The sequence below is a fragment of the Anser anser genome, assembly GCF_964211835.1.
Source record: "Anser anser genome assembly, chromosome: 2".
Classification (NCBI taxonomy): domain Eukaryota; kingdom Metazoa; phylum Chordata; class Aves; order Anseriformes; family Anatidae; genus Anser; species Anser anser.
In genome coordinates, this window is record NC_139721.1 from 109,420,701 (window position 1) to 109,447,639 (window position 26,939).

Consider the following 26,939-nt stretch of genomic DNA (forward strand, 5'->3'; position numbering starts at 1 on the left):
TATTTATATATATATATATTTTTGCAGATATTTTTCCCCTGACCTGCAGTAGGATGCAGTAAGCCTTACAAAATTTCTACCAGTACGGAAAATAGCACAGATTTTTATTATGACACACCGCACCAGAGGGGCTAGTAGGCATATTTGGAGCTAGATTTTGGGTTTGGTGCTTTGGACGAGTGAAGAAAAACTTGTCGGGACAGGGGTAGGAGGTATGGGGACTGGTGCCAGGAAAGGCACCACCCTCCTCACCCCATATCGGGCTACCCAGGGAAATCATAAGGTCACACAGAACATTTCTTTTGTTTTAAAGAGGACTTTATTTTATGGTTCACATTGGATTAGGACTAGGGTGAGAGGAGTGTGGAGGAAAAAAAAGGTTGAGAAAGCATTTTCCATTTCTCTCTTTTAAATGGCATTTTTCAGTCAGCCTGTTTTGGTTCTCACTTCATACAGGGGACAACTCCCAGCCTCTGCCTGCATTTTCAGCATATTTTCTGCAAGAGATTGGCTGGAGTCCTACAATTTTAACCCACATTTTGTACATGCAGGGTAAGAACTCATAAGAGTTCAACAAGGACTTCATAACTGACTTCTAGGAAAGAGGAGGCAGCTTACCACAGCATTATCTCAAAGCAGTCCTTTGCAACCGATACCCACAACACTACATTACTCCAGTTTCTCTTTTCAGAAGCATGTTCTTTTCCTTTTTTTTTTTTTTTTTTTTAAACTTAACATGGTTTCCTTCACGGAAAATTAAAAATAACAATAATAACACTACTTCAGCGATGCTTTCCTTGAAATTACACACACATTGATACGTCCCTGAGATGCCACGGGGAGGGGAGGGGAGGCAGGAGGAGAGTACTAAGGCATATAATTCAGCAATCACCTACTGCAAAACAACTTTTTATATATTTTTCAAAAAAAAAAAAAACAGCAAGCACTGTCTATACTGATGGATGAAGCCAAAATTCATTGTTTCCTCACTGTTAACAGAAGGACTCTATGCTGGAAAGTCTGTTTATGGTGGGGCAGTATTTGCAACCTTACTGATAACGTAACCACAACCTTATAGCACGAAAGGGACAAAGCAGAAAGGCTACTTCTTTAATCATAACGCTCTACTGACCTTTTCCTTGAGGGCCCCTCTTCGAAATCCGAAGAACTAACATCGTTGCTCGTTGAAGACACTTGCGATGCATCGTCCTTCTCATTCTCCAGCTGCTCTGATCCCGGTCCTAATCCTTTAGATTGGCCATTAGTGAGAAGACCTGCAAACACGACAAAGTAGAACACAACATTCAAAACCTGCATAACCAGTGCCAAATGGATTTTATAAAAATTCATGCATTGCAGTAAAATAGAGAGTCGACTCCCAAAGCAATCGTCTTGCAAAAAGCTATGCTGATAACATTGATTTTGCACAGAGGTACTTCAACAAGAAACTGGCTGATTGCATGTTTCTGATTTGGTTAACTGTAAGCCAGCAGTTCCAAACGGCTATACTACAGGTGTTTGCAATCACATTTATAATCTCGTCACATCCCTTACGCTAAAAGGGGCACAGCTTAGAGTCATAAACTCATCCCTGTGTTGTAGGCGGCCTGTTGACTGCCACAGATGAGAATCTTTTTCACTTATCTGTAGATCAGTATAAAATTAATCTGCCGTTTAATTAATTTGTCGTCTTCTCGCGCTTCATTCTCCTGTTTCCAATGATAGCAATTTACGACCCTTTGAACAAAAAATCCTAAATCCCAAAGGAGATAACATCAAACAGCCGTTTCCCGATTCTGAATCTTCTGACCCAGCATCACTCAGACACAGAAACTCCCGACCACAGGCAACGGTGCACAGGGCAGGGGAAGCGTATGCCACAGCTGCCCGATGCTTTGTGCCTTTTCCCTGCTGGAAGAACAGCATAGCAAGCAAAGTCCCATAGATGGCAGAAAGCATCGGGCCCTGCATAAGCATACTGTTCAACAAATTTTGCTTATTCTGCTCAAAGCTATAAATACAATATGACTTGACTCTTCCAAAACAACAGCAGATAGAGAAGCCACTCAGACTTAAGAAGGAATTAAAGGAGTAATATATTCCTAAATAAATTTTATGATTAGAGGGAAGAAAATTACTAACAACATTATCAGCTCAGCATGAGTTGTAACTTTATCCAGAAGAACGCTTTCCCATCTCTCCATCAAAATGCTTCAGTAAATGGCATTACAAAACTTTGTCTCATGGCTTTAGTTCCTCAGAAGAATGCTGGTGGGACCTCCCTCCCTCGGTCACTTCAGCAGCCCTTTCTCTAATTGCACCTTAGGAAGAAAGCAGGGAGGGGGGAGGCTGCTTCCACCAGAAGCTGAGCGGCAAGGCTGGTATGAGAACAACCCCCAAAACGCTTACTAATACCAGCAGTTCCCAACGCACCGCAAGCACTGCATCAGCACTACGCCGTGTCAGGCGCTCTGTTTTCAGGAAAACACCACTCAGCGCTATCAGTGTGCTTGTCACGGAACCCAGCATCCTGCCAAGCTCGTCTTCACAGAAAGTCCCGAGCACGACTTGGAGTTGGGGAAGCTACACGGTGCTGTGGATGCTGTTCCTATGATATGACTTATAAAGCAGAAGCCTGGATTTTTTTTAATTTTTATTTTTTGGTGGGAAAGATGCAGTTAACTCATTTTTTTCCCCCCCCATATGAACCCCACAAGAGAAAAGTCTAAACTGAGTTAGGCACTGATTTCTGTATTAAAACATCTCTTCTAACCAGCCTGAGACTGACACAGCCAAGCTAAATGACCACACTTACAATTTTACCCCCCTTTTGTTAAATTGCTTGGGGTGTTTTCCTTTCCATTAAGGAGATCTCAAATTGTGATCTAACAGGTTTTAGTATTTGATACTTCCATGGGGTTTGCAATGCAACCCAGCGATGCGACGGGGGGTGACAGCATTCCTTCTACGTATTTCAGAGGAACTGAAGCAGAGCTTTTTAAAAAAACATTAAACACTTTGATTTTATGCTGAATGCACCCTCACTGGAAGCAGTAGTGACCGAGTTTATTCTTAAACGTGATTCAACTTTTGCTCCGCGTTTTTCCATGAAACTACTGCTGATAAAATTTACCATTTTTAAACTCCAGAGAAGTCTAAATCAAGCATATCATTTGAGGCCCGATACTCAGTAACTTAACTCCTATGACAGAATTTGATTAGCTTTTCCAAAAGCAATATTTGTTCTGGAGCCTTGCCATATGTAAAACCCAGCAAACTGAAGTATATGAGTCAAGAAAATCACCTTTTGGGCTGTCAACTTGCATGCACTTGGAAGGCAATTTCTATTCATCCTTTCTCCCTGCCAAGCCATCAGTGCACTTGGAAGACAAGCATGATTTGTGCCCCTTAAGGAGAAATATTGGTTTGTCTACTATTATTCATCATAACCGGCACCATCCCCAAACGCAGTGATATCGCAGATAACCGAAGTTAGCTATCATCAGCTGAAACCAATTAAAACAAGTGCCCTAAAACGGAGGCATAAAACTGCGAATGAGAGCTACTGATAAATAACGGGAGCGGTTGTCATGTTCTACAGCTTTTCAGGGTCAGCATAATTGCAAAATTCCCTCAGCAGTGATGAAAGGCACAGACATCCACAGTCCACGGGAGCCGTCTCCTCCCAAGCAGTGGCGAGAAAGCACATGCTGAATTAGGCTGCTAGAAAGTTTATTGTCACTCCATCATTTTTATATCGAGTGCATTCGGTTTGCCCCCAGATACCTTTCCCTCCAAATGCCGCTCCTGCTCTCTCCCACTGCGATAAACAGCGCTCTTCGCCGCCGTGCACCCACCAGGAGCTATCGGGGGCTGGAGGCCCAGGGGTGTCGCAGGACAGGGCGAGGACCCTGCTGGTGTGTGGGGAGACACTCGGGCACCCTCATCGCCCTTAATGAGCTGCCGCCGGTGCAGCTGGCTGCGTGTGCGGGTCTGCTGGTGTGCTGCGGGGACAGAGTCTGGCTCTTGGTGGTCCGCTTGAGTTTGGCTCTCCAAAGTTCACCGAGCAAGAGGAAGCAGCAGGCATTCATGGTTCTTAAAAGCAAAGTGCTGCATACGGCACGAACGCGAAGAGGGAGAAGCAACTGAGCAAGAAAATGCTCTTTTGCATAGCCTGAAGAGCCGAACCACTTTTTAATCCAGCTACTTCAGAACACGCAGCAGCAGCCGAGGAACCGGCAAGCCATTGAAGAGCCAAATAAAAAAAATCGAAGGGACAAGAGTTCCACTGCTGCTTCTCTGTGCCCTTCAACCTCTAAAACCATGATGCAAGCGAGCCCTGGCTCACGGCACATCCCGTGACCGGTCGGGCTCTCAGCAGCCAGGGAGCTGGCACAGGCTGCCTGCCCATTGCCCACCGGGCTCTGCTCAGCCCCAGCTCTCGTTGCCTTCTCCCCCGGCAGCCGGGCTTGGGACTGAACACGAGGCCTGAATAATGAGCAGAGTAAATCAGAGTTAATAAAAATAAATTTTATTCCTGTAGTATTGAGCAAAAAAAGTGTTTGTTTTAGACGTCATATTATACTTTTAATATTTTTTTAAAAACTAAATGTCATTAAATTTAAATTTGAACTTGGATTATATGTGGGTGTAGAATTTCATATGAAAATGACTTACATGAAATCATAATTCATACGAACAGAGAAGCAGTACGTATTTGCTGCCAAAGTTTAAAAGGAACTGAAACACATGAACGGCTCAAAGGCACTGAATAAACACTGCTTTAACTGAGTCACTAATAACGGATTACTTAACTAAGTCAGAAATACAGAAACTCACATATCAAATGGTCCCTTAAATTGGCTATTCTGGCTTCAACAGATCAAGACTAGATGCTTTGAAAGAAAGGCCAGCTACTAATTCCTAGTAATTAAAAAGGTTAGCTTAAAAGTGAGCTGCAGAGATTTTAACATCCTTTCTAAAATGCATCTTAGACACATGAATGTCAACTTTCACAGTTTTGCTGAATCCTTTTTTAAACTGCTGCATAACCTGTGATAGCAAACTGCACGCTGCTTTAAAAGAAAAAAAAAAGAATCCGTTTATCAGCTTCTAACTGCACTGAGAAAACAGCAGATGCAAGTATTACGTCCGCCCTGTTACAAAGCTGGGGAAAGCAGAAGATCCCTCTCTGCCTTCTGCACACCAGTCGGTGTTAAAGAGACTGCACTCCTGTTAGCTCCTTTTTCACTTGCCTTTCACAGCCTGAACGTTTTCAAATCCAGCCGTGGCTATGAGTCTGTTTGCTCGTTTGTTTTTCCACCCTCTGGCTGTCTCACCAGCTCTCGGTGCCCTGCGGGAGCTGCTCAGGGCCATACCTGCTGTGCTGGGCAGAATACGGAGGTAGTGGCGTTACGTTAGCAGAGCGTGCTCCCCCCGAGGTCCCGCAGCACCTCGGTAGCCCGTTGGCTTCTCGATGGGTGGTTGTTAAATGAGCAGGGGCCTTGCTGAGCCTCCTCCAGCGATGGCCAGGTCCCTTTCACCAAAAACAGTGTGTGTGAAAAGCAGTTAAATCAGCTTAAATGAGTTTACATTAGGGGGCTTGCACTGACTTAAGAGGATTGCTTCTCCTAACAGTCTAGGCAAGTAGACTTGCTGTTCCAGTGCAGGCAGGGCTTAATTTATACCAGTACAGATTTACTAACCTTACCAAATTTGGTGATACTCACACAATTTTAGCAGCAATCTACAACTCTATGCTCGAGCCAGGATCTAACACATTTCTGGACACCTGGAGAAATGTCTGACAGGCACACACAGGGCAGGTCTCGGGAGCACCAGGCTCACTGAACACGATGTGAAAATCTGAGTACCCGGGAGCACACTGCACAACAAAACGCCGCAGAAGTACAAATACACAGGGTGGGAACAGGGGAGGAAGAGAAAAACAGAAAGGAGCAACGTTAAGGAAAGATGGAAAAAAATGCAAGGAAGGGGTTGAGGTTAGTTGGTCGGTTTTAAGAATAGATAAGATTACAATTACTGGTATGTTCTTCATTATTTAAGCAACTGAATAATCAGGAAACCAACGGGGAGCATCTGAACAAATCTCAGCATCACGTGGTGAGTCGGATGCAGTGCTTGGGTGAAGGGACTTTCACAATGTTTCCAAAACACTGTTTCTGCATCACTTACTCTAATGCCAATAAGGCATCTGAATACGAACGTTTCCGTGACCTCTTGCAACAAGAGAGCAACACCTACTTTAGTTAGCTGTTTCCCCACGCTCAGGCGGCTCAGGAAACGAAAAGCACTCACTTGTATTTCCAGTCAGTTCTCACAGGCGGAGGCAACCCACAAAGCCATCACGACAGAAAATCAGCAGTCAGCAACGCTCAAACACAAGCCAAAGGAACTAAAAATGACCTTAAAAGGGGGGCATTTCAACACGACCGCGTTCACAGCTTTCTGTACGGGATGAGGACCTCACACCAGCCACTGCGTGGCAGGGAAGCCGTGGTGTAGATCCCTGCTACACCTGAAATCCACAGCTGGGCTCCCCGGTGTGTCTTGACCACGGCCGATGCCAAGAGATACGGAGTTTGCCTCCCCCTTTGCATTCTTCCCCACGCGCTGCAAGCTGAGTCGCTGCCGGCCGGTACAAAGGCCCAGTTTCCAGGGCAATTGGCAAATCAAATAAAGACAAGTTACAAGAAGCTAAAAAAGTGGATTTACTCGAAGCAGCGTCCTCCGCGCGCCAGGATGACAGCGTTATTTATGGGGCACGCAATAGTACATAATAGTAGCAGATCTTAGCTGCGTCAGCACGGAGCTCAAGCTTTGTTTGCTGATTGACTTGCCTGTCCCAGCTTCAGCTGTGCAGTCTCGGCATCATACAGGAAAGCTTCGTAGAAAAAAAATACACAGAAATAGCAATTTACTTCTTTCTGCAGCATCCCTTTTAGGAAAGTTGCAGCAGCAAGTAACCACACACACCCGGGCTGACAGGCGTGTGCCGCTGAAAAGGGGCAAGCTCTTGGGTATCTCTGCACTGTGTCACTCTACCAGTGTTGAATCCTGCACGCACGATACGGAGAAATAAAGGTACCGCCTTTGGCTCTCGAGGTATTTCCACTACCTGTAGTTTCAAGCAGATAATGTTCTGTATGAAAACCAACATAAAGTAAACCAAAGCCTCCCCGTACTCTGCTTTCCTCCTGCCTAAGCACCACAGGACTTAACAGTGTATTACAAGCTGTAATGTTGCACACAAGTTTACTTGCAAAGCATCCTCACTGAATAGCCCTTGCCCATTTTCCAAGTAACAGACAAACAGCTGCAAGACAATACAAATTCACATCCCATTGTCAACAACCCTAAATACCTTCCTCTTCCCAAAAGCCCTTACATGCCAGAATACAAGCTGAAACACTACCAAAAGCTTGGTAGGCATGTTAAATAAAACCATTAATCATTTGACGCCAAGTTAAAACATCCCGGTATCTCTAAAACATCTGCAACAGCCTGCATTAATCAGCACATTGTACGGAGTTACTGTATTTAGCTGTTGTATAGCTATGCACAAAAGATAATTTAGTTTTACAGTGCAAATGCCATCTGTCACATTGTCACAGCATGACAAGGTATCACATTACATATTAAACAGACAACACGCCTCGAAAATAAGGCCTATTTTCATGCCACGGTTGTCTTAGAGACTAAAGAACTGGGTTTTCATGGTAGTAACATTTTTTTTTAAAAAAATCTCTGGGATAAGAGATACCTATCTGTTTTTTTTTTTTTTAAGTGTAGATGTCATTAAAAATGCTATTTTCATCTCACTTGGTAATACAGAACTACAGCAGTTTTCCATCTCTAAGAGAAAAAAAAAAACAAAAAAAAAAGCAGCCCACAGCATGAAGCAGTCATTGTTTACACCACATGATGCCCTGTATTGCCACTCTAATGGTAGTTAACAGTAAGTGGGCTTTTCAGATGACAAGCCACTGGACATTAGGTTGATTGTGGTACATAAGCGAGCACAGGCATCAAGTAGTACTGTTGTGCCAAAATCTGTTAGCAAATAGCTTGCACAGGCTTTGTAAACGACCGGGACAGTGCTTTCAGATGTGGATATACATCATTACTGTGGAAGCCAGGCAAGAATGACATTACAGCACAAGATGTTTTTGTCAGCTTGTCGAAAGACAAGATCACCAAAGAGAAGTGATTAAATAACACAAGTTGAAAGAAGCTCCTTACTCTCATTACATCTCCATCCAAAATTGCTATTAAGCAAGCAAAGACATTCACGTGACTTCGTTCCCTACCTATGAGCCAATTATCAAGTACCTGTTAGCATCATTAATTGAAATTACATTGTTCTGATGCTTTAACACAACTTCTTTAAGTTCTGCTTTTCTTCGGCTTTAGGTTGCTGGTGGTTTTTTGTTGTTGCTGTTTGTTTCTTTTTTGTATTAAACTGGTAGAAACAAGGACATAACAGCCAAAAACGAACCTAATTTAATTCTGTCGGGAAACCACCCCAGGCCATAGTACAAGGCTCAGTTTTATTTATGAAATATGCATCTGGAAGAAATAAATAATAATAATAAATAAAGGAACCAGCACTTGCAACATATTACCCAGAGAAAAACCTCACTCAAAGCCTACATTTCCATTATTGTATGTTTATACAAAAAAAAAAAAATCCATTCAAAGGGACACACCTCGCTGATTAAAGACATTTCTCAGCTTGTAAGGACACAGTGAAAAATCAGACCACCTGTTTCCCCCAAGCAAGACACACTGACACTTCTGGCACCTTGTTTTTTTAATAGGACAGAATGGAGGTGATTAGCCTGGGCTCCATGGAGGTGTGGTCCGGACAAGTTTGGAAACAGCAGTTTTCAAAGCAGGGCAGGTATTTTCATCACAGGTGAAGAAGAAGCAAGCAATAATGCTCACTCCAAAACACTGGGGAACAAATAGGTTTCTCCTAAATCCCCTTCTTACTAATTAAAAAGAGTTAAGTTGGAGGTAAAACCAACAAATAACTACCTTGCGTTTCTGCACAACCCTCCAACTTTAAAAAAAAAAGAGAGAGAGAGAGAAAGAAAAAAAAACTCCAAATGGTTGTGCTGCGTCCGAAAACTGAAGCACGAGCTGAGGCTGTTGGGGCTCTCGTGAATGAAGTAGAACAGAGGGGAGGAAAAGAGAGCTGATGGCAAACACTCCGCCAGCTGCTCCCTATCTGTTATATCGGTAGCGTTGTGCTATCGAGCTTCTCCCAATTGCTACTGGAGCAGTGTGATAAGGGGAGAGTGGCAGCTTTTCTAATAAGTAGGTACCAGGCCGTGTAAAGGTCATAAGTTTTGACAAACAGAAACAGAGTTAATTTTATAGTACTATAAGCACTCGCTGCTGGCGCCGGGGAAACGAGCGCCGTGTCCTCGTCCTGCGTGTTGCCAAGGAGTAGCAGCATTTGATGTGCACAGCTTGCAGCCGCCTCCGTCCCCCAGCCCCTCTTTGAGTCCCGACTGCAATCAGAGAGCTTCAGAGGAGCAACAGGACTCCAGAGGCAAGGTCCTAGCTGTGGACTTCTGCTGTTCAGAGAGACACTGCTGGAAAAGGCATGGAAAAAAAAAACATTTGCAGGTTAGGATGCAGGGAGCTGGACCCCTGTGTCCTGCTGGTGGCCCTGGACCAGGTCCCCTCCCCTCCATGCGCTGCAGCTCGCTCACCTGGAAGGTAAAGGTGGCGAGACCAACCTCAAGGGCCCGGAGGTGTACAGACAGCACCATGCGGGATGAGGGGTCATAACTGAAATCCCTAAGTGGCATGTGCCTCGTGTTGGTTTTGGCACCGGACAGAATGGCTTTATTTGTCCCCAAGGAGACCAAATGCCTTTTGATTTGCAGCTATGCCAAGGACATCTGTCCTACAGGGCATCTCCTTTCTTGCTCGGTAATAACATATGCAATCTGGAGACAGATTAAATGCACGTTTTATTTGAAATCACAGGCACAAGCAGGTCCACAGGAGCAATTTCTCTCTTTTCAGCGAAGGATATCAGTGATAGAAAAATGTGCATCATCACCAAGATAGAGAAAAGTCTGAGTAAGTTCTCAGGTATTAACAAAATCATCAGTGACACATGAATAAATTATTCTTTGTTCTTTATGCCAAAACCATCATGTCTTGTTTATCCTCTGTTTTCTGGGGAATTTTATGGCCGAATGGAGAACCATGGGGTAATATCCCATGAGAGAAGAGAGTAAAAGGAAACCCCCAATGCGCCTGCAAAAGAACGTATTTCATTTTTAAATGTTTTTTTTCTTCCATTTTTGTTTGGTTTAAATATCTTTGACAGTTATTTGAAGAAAAGTTAGCGACTCCCTTTCTAATGTATTTTTGCCTGTTCTTCACAAGAAACCCCTCATATGAGGGAGAGCACATTTTAGCCTTTTGTCACCTACATTGAGCACGGGGTGAGGGCAATTTCTTCGCCTTTTGAATCACTTCTACAGACCTGTCCTAATTTTAAAATAACTACCATTGTTTCATCAATTCTTTCCCACCCTCAGCATCACAGGGATATGCTTTTAGACTCAGTCGAGAAGTCTAGACCTTACCTTCTTTCACAGTCAAACTTCCACTAGGAATGGATGGACAAAGGAACAATAAATCCTCACTTCAGAAACACCCCTACCTTGGCATCGAGGGACGAGGCAGATTAGTAAAAATAAAAAAAGCCATTCTGGAATTTTAAGTAACATGAGAGGGAAAGCTATGCCAAGAGCATGTCTCTAGATAACAGCTATTCTACACTAGAAAGAAAAAATTAGCAAATGTGTCTCCACAGAGTATAAATGAAGGAGGGAGAAGGAAGGTAAAGGCAAACATGCTGAAGCAAGGAAGAGTCTGCTAATTGGAAGAAAATATAACATACGAATGTGCAAATAAAACAACAAGGGAAATAAACAGGCATACAGTGTTTCACTGCTAGCAATGAATACGTGAGAGCCTTAAAAAGGAGAGACGTGCAGCTAAAACCCAAAGGCTTAGCACAGCTTGCTTCTATTCGTTCCAATTTCTAGGAAACCCTTACAGACTGTATAATTTGAAAACAGCGTATCTGCGTGAAACTGGATACAACAGCAAACCAGCATCTTGATTAACATTTGTTACACACTTTTCCTCTAACGAAGCGTGGTTCCTACTGATCTGCAATGACAGCTTATTGAAACGGGCTGGGCTCGGGGTCTCGCAGCGGACAGACGTGACAAAATGCCCGCTGCTCCAACGGGAGTCACGCTCCCGGCTGCGAGGGGGCCACCAGCGGGTGCACCCGGTGCCAGGGACCTGCCTGGCCTCGCAGCCCCTTCTGCAGCAGCCCCCAGCTTCTGGCACTCCGAAACACAGGCGTGTGCATGCAGAACCAGGGGCTGTGAGAGGAGGCAGCCCGAGTCGCTTCTTTAGTGCGGTCACATCGAATTTAATGGCCAAAGGGCTTCTACGGCTTGACTTCTTACCCACAGCCCACCAGCCAGCAAAACACCAGACTCCAGAAGGGAAAGAGCTCTAACAAAGCAGAAGAAGAAAAGGGAGAAGGATGACAGAAGCATCAGAAAGCCCTTTCGGGAAGGTTACCCTCTGCCTAATTGTCTGTAATTCTGCCCGTGTGTGACAAAAGCCGTGAAAGGCAAACGCTGAATGACATACTTCTAATTGCACAGTCCCGCTTGATATTTTAACGCATGTCATTGAGGATTTGCCTTTCGTGACTTCTGCCAGCAGCACGGGCAGCCCTCCAGCCAGCCAGAAGCAGCATTTTTCCTAACGTGACGCGAGCTCCGAAGATTTTCTTCGCTGCAAGAGCGCGGCACGGCCCCGAGACGCAGCAGCCGCGATGGCCCCTGCAGCGAGCGGGGTGGGCACTGGGCCAGCGCTCCCCTCTCCTCCTTCTACTAACCACCTGAATGCTGATCTCTGAGGTCAGAGAAACCGAATATCCGCTGACTTTAGACACAAAGCAGGCCACCGCCCCTCCCAGCTTCACAGGCGAGCCTCCCTGGTGAAGGGCCAGGCAGCAGAGCGGCCCCGTCCTGCTGGAGGATGGCGGGGAGGAAGGCTGCGATGCCCAGGTAGTTCTCTGCCAGCCTGAGCTCTTGCGTATCTGCTCCCAGGCCTGGCAACAATGCTAGCGTACGGCCCTGTGACATCCCTCGAAACCAGGAGGAAGGTGAGAAGAAAGTCATCTGAGCCATTCTCAAACACTTTTTTTTAAAGCCACTGGTTTCCTGAAGCACAACCCCAGCTTTTGTCCGTAATCCCGTATTTCATCCACAATGCTCAGTGCCTCGCTGCTAGTAGAGAAAGGTAATTGTTTTCAGGGCAAAACTTCTGGGAGTGAGCCCTTCCCCTCGAGACACTATCCACCCAATGCACCATTGATGTCCTCTCCTTCACCAAAGCAGCTGCCAGGCACCTTAAAACACCACAAAAACCTCAAACACCCGCAAGACCTCCTCCAAATTTGGCCTTTAAACTTTGGGGACTTGCTCCTCCTCACTACTTTTAATTCTAGCTTTTTTCTTTTTTTTTTTTCTTTATTTTTCTAGCTTAAGAGACGCATTTCCTCACTTCCCTAAATTAAAGGTGGGAGGAGTGCATGTCATGCTCGGGATGCAGAGCTGCTCTGCCGCTTTGCCTCAGCCCCCTGTAACCCGTTTGCAGCGTTACTGTCAGGTAAAACGTCTAGACCGAGCGCTGCAAACCAAAATCACCAGCGCGATTTGAAAGCCCGACGTGAGCGAACAAATCGTTCTGCCACCCGCGTGCACGGGAGCGATGACGCTTCACCTCTGCTTAAGTCCTCGGCCTTCGCCCGAGGTAAGGATCCCAGCGCATCTCCTGCGTGGCGCCGGCAGCAGCGGCAGGGCTGGGAGGACGCTCTCTCTCTACCTGCCGGGCACGGGCGATGGAGAAAACACGCCGGGAAATCAAGCTGTAGCTGGGAGGAAGATGCTCAGGAGAAAGCGGAGCTCTCCCGTGCTGCAGCGAGCCAAGGGAAGGTGAGGGGGGAAGCGAGGGGAGCCCAGGCTCGGTGGGTGGTCAGCTGAGCTCCGAGGACCTCGTGATGGGACCACGGGGCACAGCACGAGCGATGCAAGCTGCAGGCGCCGGACAGTGCGTGGGTTAAGACTCTGCTCTTAAATGGGGGCTGACTTCTTCTGACCAAGATTACTGCAGCTCTCTGAAGCATCAGCACGTGAAATGCCAGTGATGTTACAGCCTTCAAGGGAAGGCTCCTCACGTGCCAAGCAATTTCCATCTCTGTTTCTGGCGCCCAAGACCAGCACCTTCACCTGACTCTCACCTCCCTTTTGTGAGACCTACAGACACACCGCGGGGTGGTGGTAGGGGGAATGAGAGCTGGGGCAGGGAGCCAGAGGCTTGCAAACCTGATGCTGGAGAAAGGGCTTGTGAAGGCTGAGGAGACTCCCCACCACACCACCTCCCAGAGGATTCGAAGAGATTCCACCACCATGAGATGTTTGGCTGCTATTAAAAAACTTGAGCAAAAAAGCTCAAGTTTCGGGGCCATCAGAAGGGGAAGCAAAACAACACCAGCTGCTTCCTGACTTAATAGAAACCTTGGAACAGCCATCAGCAGACACTCACATAATCAAGAATAAGTGATGCACGTTTAAGAACTTTATCTGAGCAAGAAAAGGAGGTAAAGTATTATCTGGTAATTTTTAAAGAATACCGATTTTTTCCCTCAAATTGGGAAACTGTGAAGTGGGCAAGAATTGGTTGCACAGAATTTTCCTTCCATCCATTTACAATGTCATAATTTATTGGAATAATGATATTCATATTCATTGAATAATGATTCATAATCAAAAACCAACGCACCTTAGCACATTTCTTGTTTTAAGTACAGCATCAGAGAAGCAGAAGTGGGAGGTGCTTCCAACTGGACAGCAGGGTGAAAACAGTAAGCGAGCTTTCAAAATAATGCCTGAGAGGTTATATGCGTGCTACAGTTCCTCAGTGCCTTACTACAATAAAACACACAAAATTGATTTAGGGCCCAAAGTACACTACTGGAATGCAAAGAAAACCAACACGACTCTATTTCAAGATGATGTGACAATACTGAAGGAAAAAGAAAAAGAAGAAAAAACAAAGAGAAACAAAAATGAAGATGACAATCCCTCCCTACATTCACAGTGCTCTATAAAATGCTAAGAAACATATTAAACTGAAACAGTCGAAGCAACAGAAGTCTTCCTGGAGTCAGAACGTCCCCTACCCTGCACGTCAAGGCATCTCTACCAAGTCAAACTCAAGTTGCAAGGACTCTTAAATGGTATTAATGCTTAGCACATGCTTAGCACTTTGTGTGTTCCAACTGCTTGAAACCAAAAAACTCGCACAGCAAACAAACGGGAGAATAACTCTGCATGCCCCAACACAGGATGGGGCCTGCTACAGCAGCCTGCTCGTCCCACCGCGGGAGAAGGCGGCATTGGCGTGCTTTACAACCCCGGCCCCATGCGGTGGGACGAGGCAGAAAGGACGGCGTCAGCCACGCAGCGGGTGCTGGAGCCGCCCTCCCGGCGGGGCGATGGAGCAGCCGAGGGAAGGAGCAGCACCACAGGTACACCGCTCTGCCCCTTGGCAAAGGAGCCTCCACGGGGCAGGAGCCAAAGCTGGGACCCCAGGGAAGCCCAAGGCCTGCGCCAGGTGCCCGAGGCACCGGCAGCCTCCTCGCGCTCTCCCTCCTGGCACGCTCAGGCACCCAGGTCAAGGCTGAGCTCCCAAGTGAAACAGTTTGGTGGTCGCACAGAGAGGCCACGCAGCAAGCACGACAACAAATGACAACAAAAACATCCTTTTAAATGCACGCCCACCAAAAAGGAAAGAAAAAAGTGCACTCTCATTTAATGGAAAAAAGAAAACATATGACTGGGTCCCAAGTGGTGAGCAGGATATGAGAAGGCAGAGCAGGGTTTTTGTTTTTTCTTTACAGATACATAAAATCAAGAATAGCTGTGGCAGAAGCTGGATAGATAGAAGTGGACCACTTGTAAATGAATGAGGTAGATTTTTTTACTTTTAATTTCTTTCTAACTTAAAATCTGTGTTAGAGATATTATGGAAAACACTTTTCAAGTTTTAAAAAAAAGTCACTGGGGACATGAAGACCTCATTGTTTTCCCCAAACTTTGTATGTCAACACATACACATGCATAAAATCCTTACCTCCCTTCTGAGACATTAAATCCACAAAATATCTCTTGGAGAGGGTAAAAAGAAAATGTAGGTCAAGATGTTAAGATAGGGATTGCTTCTGAAAGATGAAAGCGTAAGAGGACTAAGCTTTCATTCCTTATGTTTCTTTGAGATTTCAAACAGAGTGTTATTTGATAATGGTTCCTTTCAGAAAATTGGAATTTAATATAGCTAATTATAAGTTAGAGAATTAATGTACAGTCGGTACTCCAACTGAGCTGGTATACCATGCTGGTGCTTTTTACCAGCATGCCCCCAGTGCTTATTATAGATCTTTTCTCCAAATACTAAGGCCAATCTGCTCTCTTATTAGGCCGGATGGCCCAGGAGTTTGTGGGAGGAGGGAAAAAATAGAAATCAATGATCTGCAGGGCCGTAACGCTGAGCCACAGCAAGCAGCCTGGAGTTGTCCTCACAGCACGGCGAAACGCAGGAACAGACCCCACTTCGAAAGGGAAAAGCACAGAAAGTAGAGGACAAAGAATGGAAAACACAAGTAGCAAGAAGGGAAAAACACACAGAGAAATGGGAGAACACATTTTCCTGGTTCTGATTAAAAGGGTGGGAAAACGACAAAACAGAGGCAAATAGAGAGGGGAGTACTCCGAATTGTCCACTGCTAACATGGAAGTATTTGAGAATCATTAATCCTACGATCAATCTTAAGTTAAAAATCCTGACCTACATTTCATGGAAACAAAGAGGTATAAATAGGAGTAACCCTCTGAACAGTCGGCAGCAGCAGAGGCAGCTACATTTGGACCAGGAACAGTTTTTCTGCGATTCGGAAGCGAGCCACGCATCGCTCTTTCAGAGCCCTAAATAGGTTTGAGATGCTCTATTTCTAGAGATGGCACAAAATGTGTTCGGCAACATCTGCTGCACATCACTGGTTAGTACGTAAAGTAACACTGCAGTTTGCATAGTCTTAGGCATGCATAGTACTTGAGTGAGTTTTGAGGAGAAGAAATTTGCATCACGGGAAGGTCTTCAATCAACAAGGTTCTAGCAGCTTTCAGTTTGTTTTTCACCACGGTTTCAGCCCGAAAACTAAGCCAGCAGATTTCTTTCAGTTCTCCAATGGAGGTGTGAGCTCCTGCAGTGAAGTCTCCTTGCCAAGGAAGGCACGAGCTCTGTTTTAAGGTCTCAGTCAGAAGGGCCATAACCAGTTTCTTCCTCCAAATGGTACCTACGCTCAGACAAGTCATCAGCTGGATGTGGGGAGAAGGGGCGCATTTCTAACTAAATCAGGAAGATTTCTGATATGTTAGCAGGCTAATTCCTCTGAAGTCACACTCTTCTTTGGCATGCCCCCACCTGGGTTAGGGCAGGATGTTCCACGGGGAAAAACGCCACGCCCTGGCAGAAGACACCTCTCCTCTCAGAGAGAATAGCGCTCATTTTTACAGAAAACAAACAAGCTAAAAGTGTAGCAAGGTCCTTCCTATCACACTTAGAGCTTTAGGGAGCTGAAGTCTCTGTGACAAGCAGTACTTCTCCATTGCTTTTCGACCTTAGCAAAGAGAAACAGTGGGCATGGACAACGCTCTCTCCATCAATCTGCTCACTGGTTCCTGCTGCCTGAAGAAGAACCTGGTGAACCTACTGTCAGGAGGGAAAACAGTCACCGGACAAGAGCTGAAAGATGTTTTCCTAAAAACTTTGGTAAAGTTTTTGAGTCCTTAGTCTGCACTGGCTTAATTTCTCCTTGAAGTGGGAGAGCACAAACTGAAGAGCAGTCTGTCCTTCCCAGCAGTCAGTTCCTTTTCAAGTTTCTCCGCAAATTTAGCGGGCGGTTTTCATGAGACTACCCCCACTGAGTCCAAGATGATTTGAGAAGCTTTAAATAGGGATTTAGTTAGCAGTTAAAATGTTGATGCAGCCAGATGGTAATCCAGCACCATCTCAACATCCAGCTACACCAGCGAAACCTAAGGACTGCAAAACCATCTTCCCATAGACCCCAACATCCAAGTTCACAAACAGCATCTTAAATTCCTTCTTCCCCAGCAGTTAAGTAGTCTAAGGAAGTCTGCTTCTCAGGCCACTAGTGGCAGATGCCTAGATCTACAACAGAAAGAAAGGGAGTTTTCTATGCCTTAACTACTGACCTATTTATTCTGTTTTATGAGCAGAGTACTTGTATATAATCCTGTGCTATGCCCTAGATACTAATCAACCTTCAAGACTTCGCATGCCAGTTTTATTGGAGTGCCTTCCACGCCGCCATAAAGGGAACTTTGTACAAATAGTCCTCCTACAGCCTGGGAGAGATCAACATCGGCTCATGGCTCAAAAACCTCTCTTTCACCAAGAACTCTTATTCTTCAATTCTGGTCTCTCGTTAGTGAGACTCTAAATATTCAAGGACACCACTATACTGTGCAAAAGTAATCTATGAAAGAGTGCATTTAAATCTACAATTGCAAATGGGCTGTGTTCATCTACTTATCTAAAACAGCCTTGTCCTTTTCAATTAGAGAAGGTCATTTCTAGGCAAATGTAAACTGGCATTTGAAGCTCATCTCTGCAGGACAATGAGATAAGGCAAATCTTCTGGGACAGGTTTCCATCTAAATAACGCTTGACAAGTAGTCCCTAACCACAGGGACCCCAGTCGCAGCTGCACAAATGTCCATCTTCAATTGATTTGAGGGGTGAGGAAGAGTAGTGACAACCTTGTTTCAAGAAGATCTGGAATTCAAGCCACATTCTAACAACTTCTATCCTTTATTCATAGCTTCCACCTGAAGGCAATCTTTGCTGACCTCCCGAGATGTAGAGGCAGAATGACTAGGTAGAAAACACTCTGTTTTACTATGCTGGCAAAACTAAAACGTTCTTTGCTTACTGTCAAGTAGATTGTCACATTGAAGGGAAGTGCTGGGACTCTTCTTGGAACATTCCAGGATGGATGCACCATAAGAACCAGCAGAAGAGAGGGGAAATCGAGTCCTTCATGCATTCTGTGCAACAGAAACATGCTTCTCCTCACCCCCAACCCACCCACATATGCATCAATTTCAAGGCTCTGCACAACCCTCCTGCTTCATTCTGCCATATGAGGCCAGAGCGTGAGAGCACGCGTAAGGCTCTGAAACAAGATCCCAGCATCACAGCAAGAGAGCAGGGGTCAGGAAAAAACAGACGGGGATGAAATTCCTCTCTTCAGCCCTCTCCATCCACCACACCTGCATCTGAAATGTTTCTGTACAACCAGGATGCCTTTTCCCAATGTCCTATTTGAGAGGGCATGCTTCTACCGCTGCCCTAACAAGCTCTCTCTAGCTTTGTGGCAACATTTTCTCTCTGAAGTAGAAAGAACACTCCCATGTTCTGAAGAAGGGGAAAAATTCCTCCACTTCTATCACTTTCAAACATCCTTCAATCTCTCCATGCACCGCAGGCATGACATAAAAACACTGGGGTGCTTAGCAGGCAGAGTAAACAAAACATCTCAAAACACAGCTGACCATGAACACCCTCACCTTTCACAGGTGAGGGATAAGCAAAGGAGGAGAAAAATGTGATTAAATGCTGCTGTAGTCTTCAGGCATTACTCAAGAGTGGCTGGCAGAGGCCAAATCTTTTGCAGGAAAAGTGTCTTATCTCCTGGCTTCCCAAACTGTACCAGGTCAGCTGAGGAGGTTTCAGGACTTTGCCAGCTCTGTCTCTCTGTGGAATCCTCAGCAGATTGCTCCAGCTGGGCTCCTTCCAGCTCTTCCCTTTTTCCATTTTAGCATATAGCTTGAATAAAGAAAACAAGATGAAGGCTTTCAAAGATAACGCAGTCTTTCACAAACAGATGCAGAACAAAGCACAGGAAATTCTGAGCAAAGTAAAAAATGAATGTTGTCTGTTCAAGGCTTATCTGGAATGAGTTAGCCTCTTAGTGGACAGATCTGAAACACGCCGACTGCGATTGCAGCGCTCGCTAATGGTCTTGAGAGAGGAGCAAGCAGGGTGGGTAAGGGTGGAAAATCAACTGCCTTCAGCACTTAGAGCAGGCAACTCCTTTGGACGTACCAGAGACAACACTTGTGAGTCAAATCTGTGCTCGGCTTGTCACTGTCATCCCCACCACCTAAGCACACAGCTCGTACATCTGCAGCCATGAATGGACACCCCACTTCAAAGTATTCAAGTCATTTAAATCGAGAAATAAAGGACATCAAAGGCAGATTACAGAAAGTGTTTATTCATCTAATCCTGGATACAAAAGCACATTAACAGCCTGTAATAAATCTGTGCTAGTCAGACACACACACACAAAAAAAAAGATACGTAAAAAATGCATGCACATTTATTACGATGTAGAGTGATCTGCTGTGACTTAATAGTGTACGTGCTAAGCTATATTTATTCTCCGGAAAACATTCACCCACAAACACCGAGAAATATCTGCTGTGTGATCGATGCCTCACCATCATCGGTTATCGAAAGGCAGCAGCTATTTCAGAATGGTTTCTTGGAGATTCTAACATCAAAAAGATCCCATCAAAACCAAACCAAAATGCAGAGGCATGAGCTCAGGAAGCAGGCTGATATCACAGGTTGTTCTGAGCAGTAAAACGAAGGTGACTAATTCCTGGTTCTGTCGCTTAAAAAGGAGACTGGTTTTCTAGCTTTTCACAGCAGAAATGCCACGTTCAAGCGTGGTTTGATGACACCCAGCGAGAACTCAGTATCAGCCTGCTGAAGTTCCTGTGCCCAGGAACACAGGTAATGGAGGGTGTTCGAGGTCAAGAGTAGGTGCACTGGCAGGTGTGTCGGGCAACTTGAGGGAACACTTATTGTGCCCATCAGTACTTACAGCCATCTGTCACTAATCTCTACTTTTTCTTTTAAAACCACTTTACTGCCAGTGTTGACATGATAAGGTTTATGGCGCGCGTGACATCTGCGCTGATTAAACACAGCCTAATGGCCTTAAAAACATCCTGCTGGACCAACGCTCGTGAACAATTTTCACTCTTTCAGACAGCGAGACATTTCTAAAACACCCCACACGTCAAGCAAAAGCTGCTGCGGAGGTTATAAGGCCCTTGAAGACTGCAAATGTCTTCTCCCTAACACTCTGGAAGTGCTACACAAAATGCAGTCTTGGACTAATACCACAAAGCTATACGGTAACTATAATTAACAAAAACCTTGTTCAAAGCTAAGCCCAGACAGCCCTGAGCACAGTTTCAGAAAACACAGTTCCTTAGGATTGTCCACACTAACTGCACTACACAGCCCGTGTGATTGACTGAAACTCCTCTCCACTTTGACTTGTGACATTATTTCCCATTGCATTGCTATTTTCTTAATAAAATAGAGCATTCGATTTCAATGACTGATTTTTCTTTCCCTGTGGCCTTACTGGTTATATCCCTTGTTGTCTGTCCTTCAAACTGAAAACACTACTTATTTAGTGCACAATTTCCTTCTGCCAATCACGAGTAATAGGGTAGCAACGTGAGTACTGAAATTTAAACCCTCTTTACAACAGCAGCTAAGGACTCCAACCTGCAGACCTTTTGTCTCCACTGGAACATTTTAATCGACACTAAAATAATAATAGTGATGAACACTGGGCATTCGACAGACAAAAAAAGCCTAAGTATCTTTCTCCCCACTCCCATGCATCCAGACAGCTATTGTTCCTAAAGAGAGAAGCATTTTGCTCACTTTTTCTGAGCGCACTGCTGCATCGCTGCCTTCATCTCCACTTTGCGTCCAGATTTCACGCAAACAAATTTCTATCCCTTCTGATCCACTGGGCAAATCATACTACAGAACTCCATCATTTACACTACCTTTAACAGCTGTTTAATTTTGATTTGATTTCTATGCGAGCCACAAGCTGACTCTTTACCGCCTCTCAGTGCAACTCAACAGCTGGAGAAAGCTGCCAGCATCACCACTTCTTGTCTCAGCAGATTACCAGCACGCTCTTCCTCCACCCCGACCTGCCAGAATTTGAAGGATAATGCTCTAAAGAGGATCTCTCTCATTTTCAACCTCCCCATAAAAGTCTAGTCATCTAAAAGAAAAGTCAGAAATTTAAAGTTCCTTATCTGCCAACCAGAAAAATGGTTGGTTTCGAGTACAAAGCACTGCATCTCACCAGAGAAAGTACCAAGACAAACCTAGTTTTCCAGCAATTTATGTACATTTTGACAAACATTTCTAGAGTCAACTCGGGTAACACAAGACCCGATGCATATCTTGATACAGATCTGTACAGACTTAACATTAGTCAAAGAAGCCACTTTATGTAAGTTGTGTCATGCTCATTTATAGAACAAGCAAACAAGAATTGACAAAAGGTCCAAGTTGTGACAGAGCTGCCAATTGTACAAGGTATTTGAGAAAGTGCTGTCCTTTTGGCTGCACATGCCAGACAAAAAGATTGCCAGCCTAAATCTGGGCCCTGGAATTTTATGGCTGCAGAAAACAGAATGAAGCCGTTTGTTTGTCCACATTCAAGGGTGTTCTCTGTACTGCTGCTACAAACAATAAATCCAAGGCAGCAGTTATGCAGAAATGACCCTGAATCAAGGAAAACAAAATTGCTGTCCCCTGGTTGGGGTTAAGGAAAAGTTTTATTTCACAGACAGCCCGTGCAATGAATTTCACCACTACATCAGTGGTGCCGTTTTTGTTAGTTTGTTTTAAAAATACCATAATCTAACTCCTATGACTGCAAAACATTTTTCTCCATTTTTTTTTTTTTTAACTGCATCTTTGCTTCTATTTCTGGCAACTGTGGCCCCTTCCAGCACCAAAGCTGCAGTTAGAGAAGATGACTGCGCCAGTCCTAAGGCTGCGGCTAGAAAAGATGAGAGTGCCAACTAAACAGCATGCTACCATCAGGTGGGACTAATCCCATCTCCTCCTCCTCCTCCAGCTTTTGGTCAACGTATACTGTACCCTCGTTTGCAAGGAATGAGGGCTCAGTGCTCATCCAACCTCTTGGTGAACCTGTGTAGGTCGTTAAAACTTGAAAAATAATTTTTCTGGGCTAGTTTTCTGCCACTTTGTTACGCTGAACCGACTTCACTGCATGCTCAGACAAATGGCAGAGACAATATAAGACAGTGGGGGAAAGGAGGAGGACCAACAGCTGTTTGATCCTCAACCACTTCTGATCCCTTTCCTTACCTTACTTATTTTAGGCCTACAGTAACTCAGTCTCCTGCAGACTATGTATGCTCTCCTGCAGATAATTTGTGGCTTTTTTTAATTTTCCTCTACCTACAATTAAGAATATGCAGGGAGCCGAAATTATTTTTGGAATTACTTTGACTAGAAATACACTCAGGGACAACTGCAACTTTTTTTTTTAGGTGGCAGTGAAATGAAGCTTTAGGAAAATTAATTATACAGTTCCTCTGTTTTCCCTATTAGAAAAATATCCACCTCTTATCTTTTAGAGAAAAGGGATGGCGGGTGTCCTGCAAGAGAAATTTTTCTGGCAGTCCTGCAAAATATAGAAATGGCATGAACATGGGAGCACAACTTGGACATAATTGAAGAGCGTAGAGATCACGCAGGGTGTAATTTGCCCTACAGACTTTTATAAGTGGTAATGATGGAAAAGGCAAAAAGAGCCTGTGTCAGCTGATGAACGAACAAGTCCCTGGCAGGCTCGAGAATGAATTCTGTTCTAAAAACAAAGAAAGGAAAAGAGATTTGGAAATTTTCAGCAGAGCCCAACCCCAACATCCTGTTATTTATTTGTTAATCTTTAAATTGACTTGACAGCAAGTACCAAAGTGAAAGTGATGTTGAGTGCCATGACAAATCTGCTCAAATGCTTATTTTCTGAACCTTTTAGTTGAAAACATCTATATTTAATCACAGTTTAAAACTAGCCAAACAGGCTGTTTACTTGAAATGTAAAGGGAAAATACTGCAAGGTTGAAAGAGGTGTTTCTGTAAATGCATTTTATAAATCCACTTACACTGACAAGGGTCCTTGGCACACTTACAATCTTCTACTAAAGCTTAGGAGGCAGACAGACAGACATTGCCTACTGTCAACAAATGCAATTTCACATCGCTGATAGAGTAAAAAGCTCCCTAGACAAACGTTAGCGTAAAACCTTCTCCCAATATTTAATTGAAGCTTTCAAACATAAGAGAGATGAAGTTTCTATATCTGAATCATCGCGATGAAGGAAGAGAGCTACTTCCTTTTTTTTTCCTTCCCCCCCCCGCCCCCCCCTGCACCAGGAAGGCAGGAGGAGCGAGGAAGGTGAGGGCACACCTGAGGCAGCCCTTCCCCGAGGACAGATGCGTTTCCATCCCCGCACAAGGGAAGAACAGAGCCGTGCCCTCAGCCTGGAGAAGAGGTGGTCGCCCCTCTGGCGGTTGCTGCCACCCCTACATAATTGGGTTTCTGCAAATAACGCACTGCACTGAGCCGATTCACCCAGCTTAGCTGTGTTTAGGCATTTCCACCATCTCTGTTGCAATTTTTATGCCATGCGTGGGGTACTGTCAACAAGGTTTCCCTCTTGTATCTTTCCCAAAGTTTTCCCTCTCATATATTCTATTTCCAACAAGCTCATGTTTGCCACAAGTTTAACATAGCTGGCATGTTTGGAAATTGCCGTGACACCTTTTGTATAGCAGAGCACTATATGCTTGAATAATTCTATTGTTTAGTTTGCTTTTCTGTAGAATTACAAACCACCTTAAACAAACAAGCAAACTTCTGCGCTTTCTCTGTTTAAAAAATGCCAACACTTCTGTATCACAAACTTCTTCTTTATCACTAGTTTCTAAAAATAGAATTTAAAATCTATGTCATAAAAATTTGCTTTCTGATGTACTCTTTTGAGGGTACTGATTTTATTCTCATAAAAAGAATGCAAGCAATAATTACAGCTTTTATTGCCTTTTTTTTTTAAACACAGTCTTATTTTTCATACTAAGCTACGCAAGAAGAAAACTATTTCCCAAGGGAATTAGCTTTCCTCTTAGACAAGGATCTCTGAAAATTGGTTTCACAATTCCAAACACCAATCCCTATTCTTAAAATCTGAACGCAAATGACAGGCAGCAGTAATCAAAACCACTAAAGAGGTCCCTCCGGGTTTTCCAGTCTACGACCTTGTTTCCATAATCAGAGTTTCAGCATCCCATTTAGGGCTACAAAGGGTTTCCTGACAACCTACAGAGACATCTCCTTTGGATTTTATATTCCCAAGTACTGAAGAAAAATATAGCAAACAACGGCATACTGTAGGGTGACATTCTATACTCTGTGAATACCTAGAGTCAACATAAACATGTATGCAATATATCCACTGATACAACGACCAAAATACACCCGCTCTTCTTCATCTGAAATCCTTCTGCTGGGGCAAGTAACAAAAAAACAACCAACCGAAAAGAAAATAAGACTAAAGAAAGTAGAAACCCAGCGTAGGATGGGAAAGTAATAAGCAGCACAAACAAGTAAGCAAAGATTATCAGGTGAAAAGGGTATATAGAAAAAGGTTGTACTGGGGAGACCTGCAAACACCCCGCCTCCACTCCCCACCATTCTCCCCCCCAAAAAAAACCCTCTACTTTATTCAGAATCACATAAGTAAAAGGGATTCAGGCACAAACTGATTGTGTAAGACTGCTTTCAGGATAACACATATCTTTAATTGCGAGGCAGGGACTGCCAAGTTATTATAACACAGTTAATCTCCAAAACTCATTTGAATTCCTCCATTTTGTTTTATTAATTTCAGCAGTCCGCATTATTCTGCATGGAATTTAATTGTCTCTGTGCCACCACCGGTCCATCTACGAGTCTGCAGAAACTTTAGCACAGAGAAGACTCCTATTAATGGGTTCACCTCTCAACATTTCAACTGAACTTGCTTTTCACACTATCAATTAAAAAGGCACCGCTATTCCAGCTGCCAAATCGTTAACTGTACTACTGTACTGAACAGCTGAAATGCTATTGATAATAATTTTCATGCAAGTTCAACGGTGGCTTGGAGAACACTGGCAAAACAACGGTTGTAGCATGTTTACACAACGTCAGCCACTCTGAATCCACAAAAATTTAAATATACCAGTTGCAAGGGGCTAGTGGATATTTTACCTTCCTCTCTTACCAGAAGTCAGTACTTTCGAAGGAAACAATTACAGATTGCAAGCTTGTAAATAAATATAAGTGGATGACAGTTATAAAACCAGAACAAACAAACTCTCTCTGCACTACAGATGGTGGCACCAAGATCAAACCGTGTTCACCAGTTGTTTTGCAAACCTTGCAGTCCTCTGAACTCTCTGAAATACACCAGACCAGTATCTTCCACCTCCAGCACAGAGCTCAGAGAGCTTGAACCAGGGCCCCTCCTCCTCCTTCTGGAAATGGTTAAATTTACCAGGTACTGGAAGGCGACCTATTCAATTTTGAACAACTGAAGGAGCAATACCCTTTAAAGGTCATGAGGGACAGCAACAGGGTTGTGCAGCACAAACCCAAAAACAGATGCAACCTTTAAAAGCTGGGGTAAAGAAGGAGGAAGAGGAGGACATTCGGAGTGATGGTGTTCCTCTTCCCAAGAAACCATTATACATGACGAGCCCTGCTTTCCTGGAAGGGGCTGAACACCTACCTGCTGATGGGAAACAGCAAATGAATTCCTTGGTTGGTTTTGTTAGTGCACACAGCTTTTGCTTTACCTAATAAACTGTCTTTCATCTCAACCCATGAGTTCTTGCACTTTCATGTTTCCAATTCTCTCCCCCGTCCTACCTGGGGAGAGTGAGCGAGCAGCAGAGTGGCACTTAGATGCCTACTGGGGTTAAAACCACAACAGGAGGCATGAAACACATTTGAATTATTTCAGCAGAATTTTTTTCCCCCACGAGAGCAATGGGTGCTGAATATTAATAATGAAATCTCTCTCCAAAAAAAAAAAAAAAAAAAAAAACATATTTAACTGCAATAGTACCTTTTGGAATAACACACAAGAAACACTGGTTGTGGTCTGCATATTGAGCAAAGGACACATGCAAGGAAATGTTTTTAACTCTAACAGTATAAAATCATGAATCTAAGGCTAACCTTGAAATTACTGTATTCTCCTAAATTTAAAATAGCTTGGTATGTTCTTAGGATGACCTGCTTTTTCCTCTGTCCACAGAGACATGTGGATTTGAAAATATATGGCTATGTTTTTTTTCAAAAGATGTAATGAGCAAACTCCATGTTTTAATAGATTTTCTTAATGTCACCACACCATATCAATCCTCCTCCCTTTTGCAAAGCTTTCCTCTGTATAATGACACACTCTTCCAAACATTAAAAAAAAACTTTTGGTCAATGATGTTGAAACAGAACTGTTCTGAGACAGGACATTTAACAAATCAATTAACAAACAGAAGGAGTGAAACAGAATATAATTCTAGCTCAAAATAAGTAAATAAGCAAGCAAGCCAAAACCCCCACAGAATTGATCACCTACTTTTGTGAAGAAGCAAAAGCACCAAACAATACAATCCTAAATGTGAGAGGCAAGCTCTGAAGATGTGAGCTATGCCATCACCAGAGGAAGCCTGTGGCATATTCCACGTCTGGTACCTGTATCCCCACAGCATTCCCAGCCAACTCACTTTTCATCTAAGCT

At 44.1% G+C, this 26,939-nt stretch overlaps 1 protein-coding gene across 1 annotated transcript in view; it reads right to left on the reverse strand.

Moving 5' to 3' along the window:
* Positions 1-26,939, reverse strand: part of JARID2 (jumonji and AT-rich interaction domain containing 2) — a 211,172-nt gene that overhangs the window by 90,289 nt on the left and 93,944 nt on the right. The window contains exon 3 of the mRNA XM_083827018.1: positions 1,133-1,274. Within this exon, the coding sequence (XP_083683144.1) occupies positions 1,133-1,274 (142 nt within the window). The remainder of the gene's footprint in view (positions 1-1,132; positions 1,275-26,939) is intronic.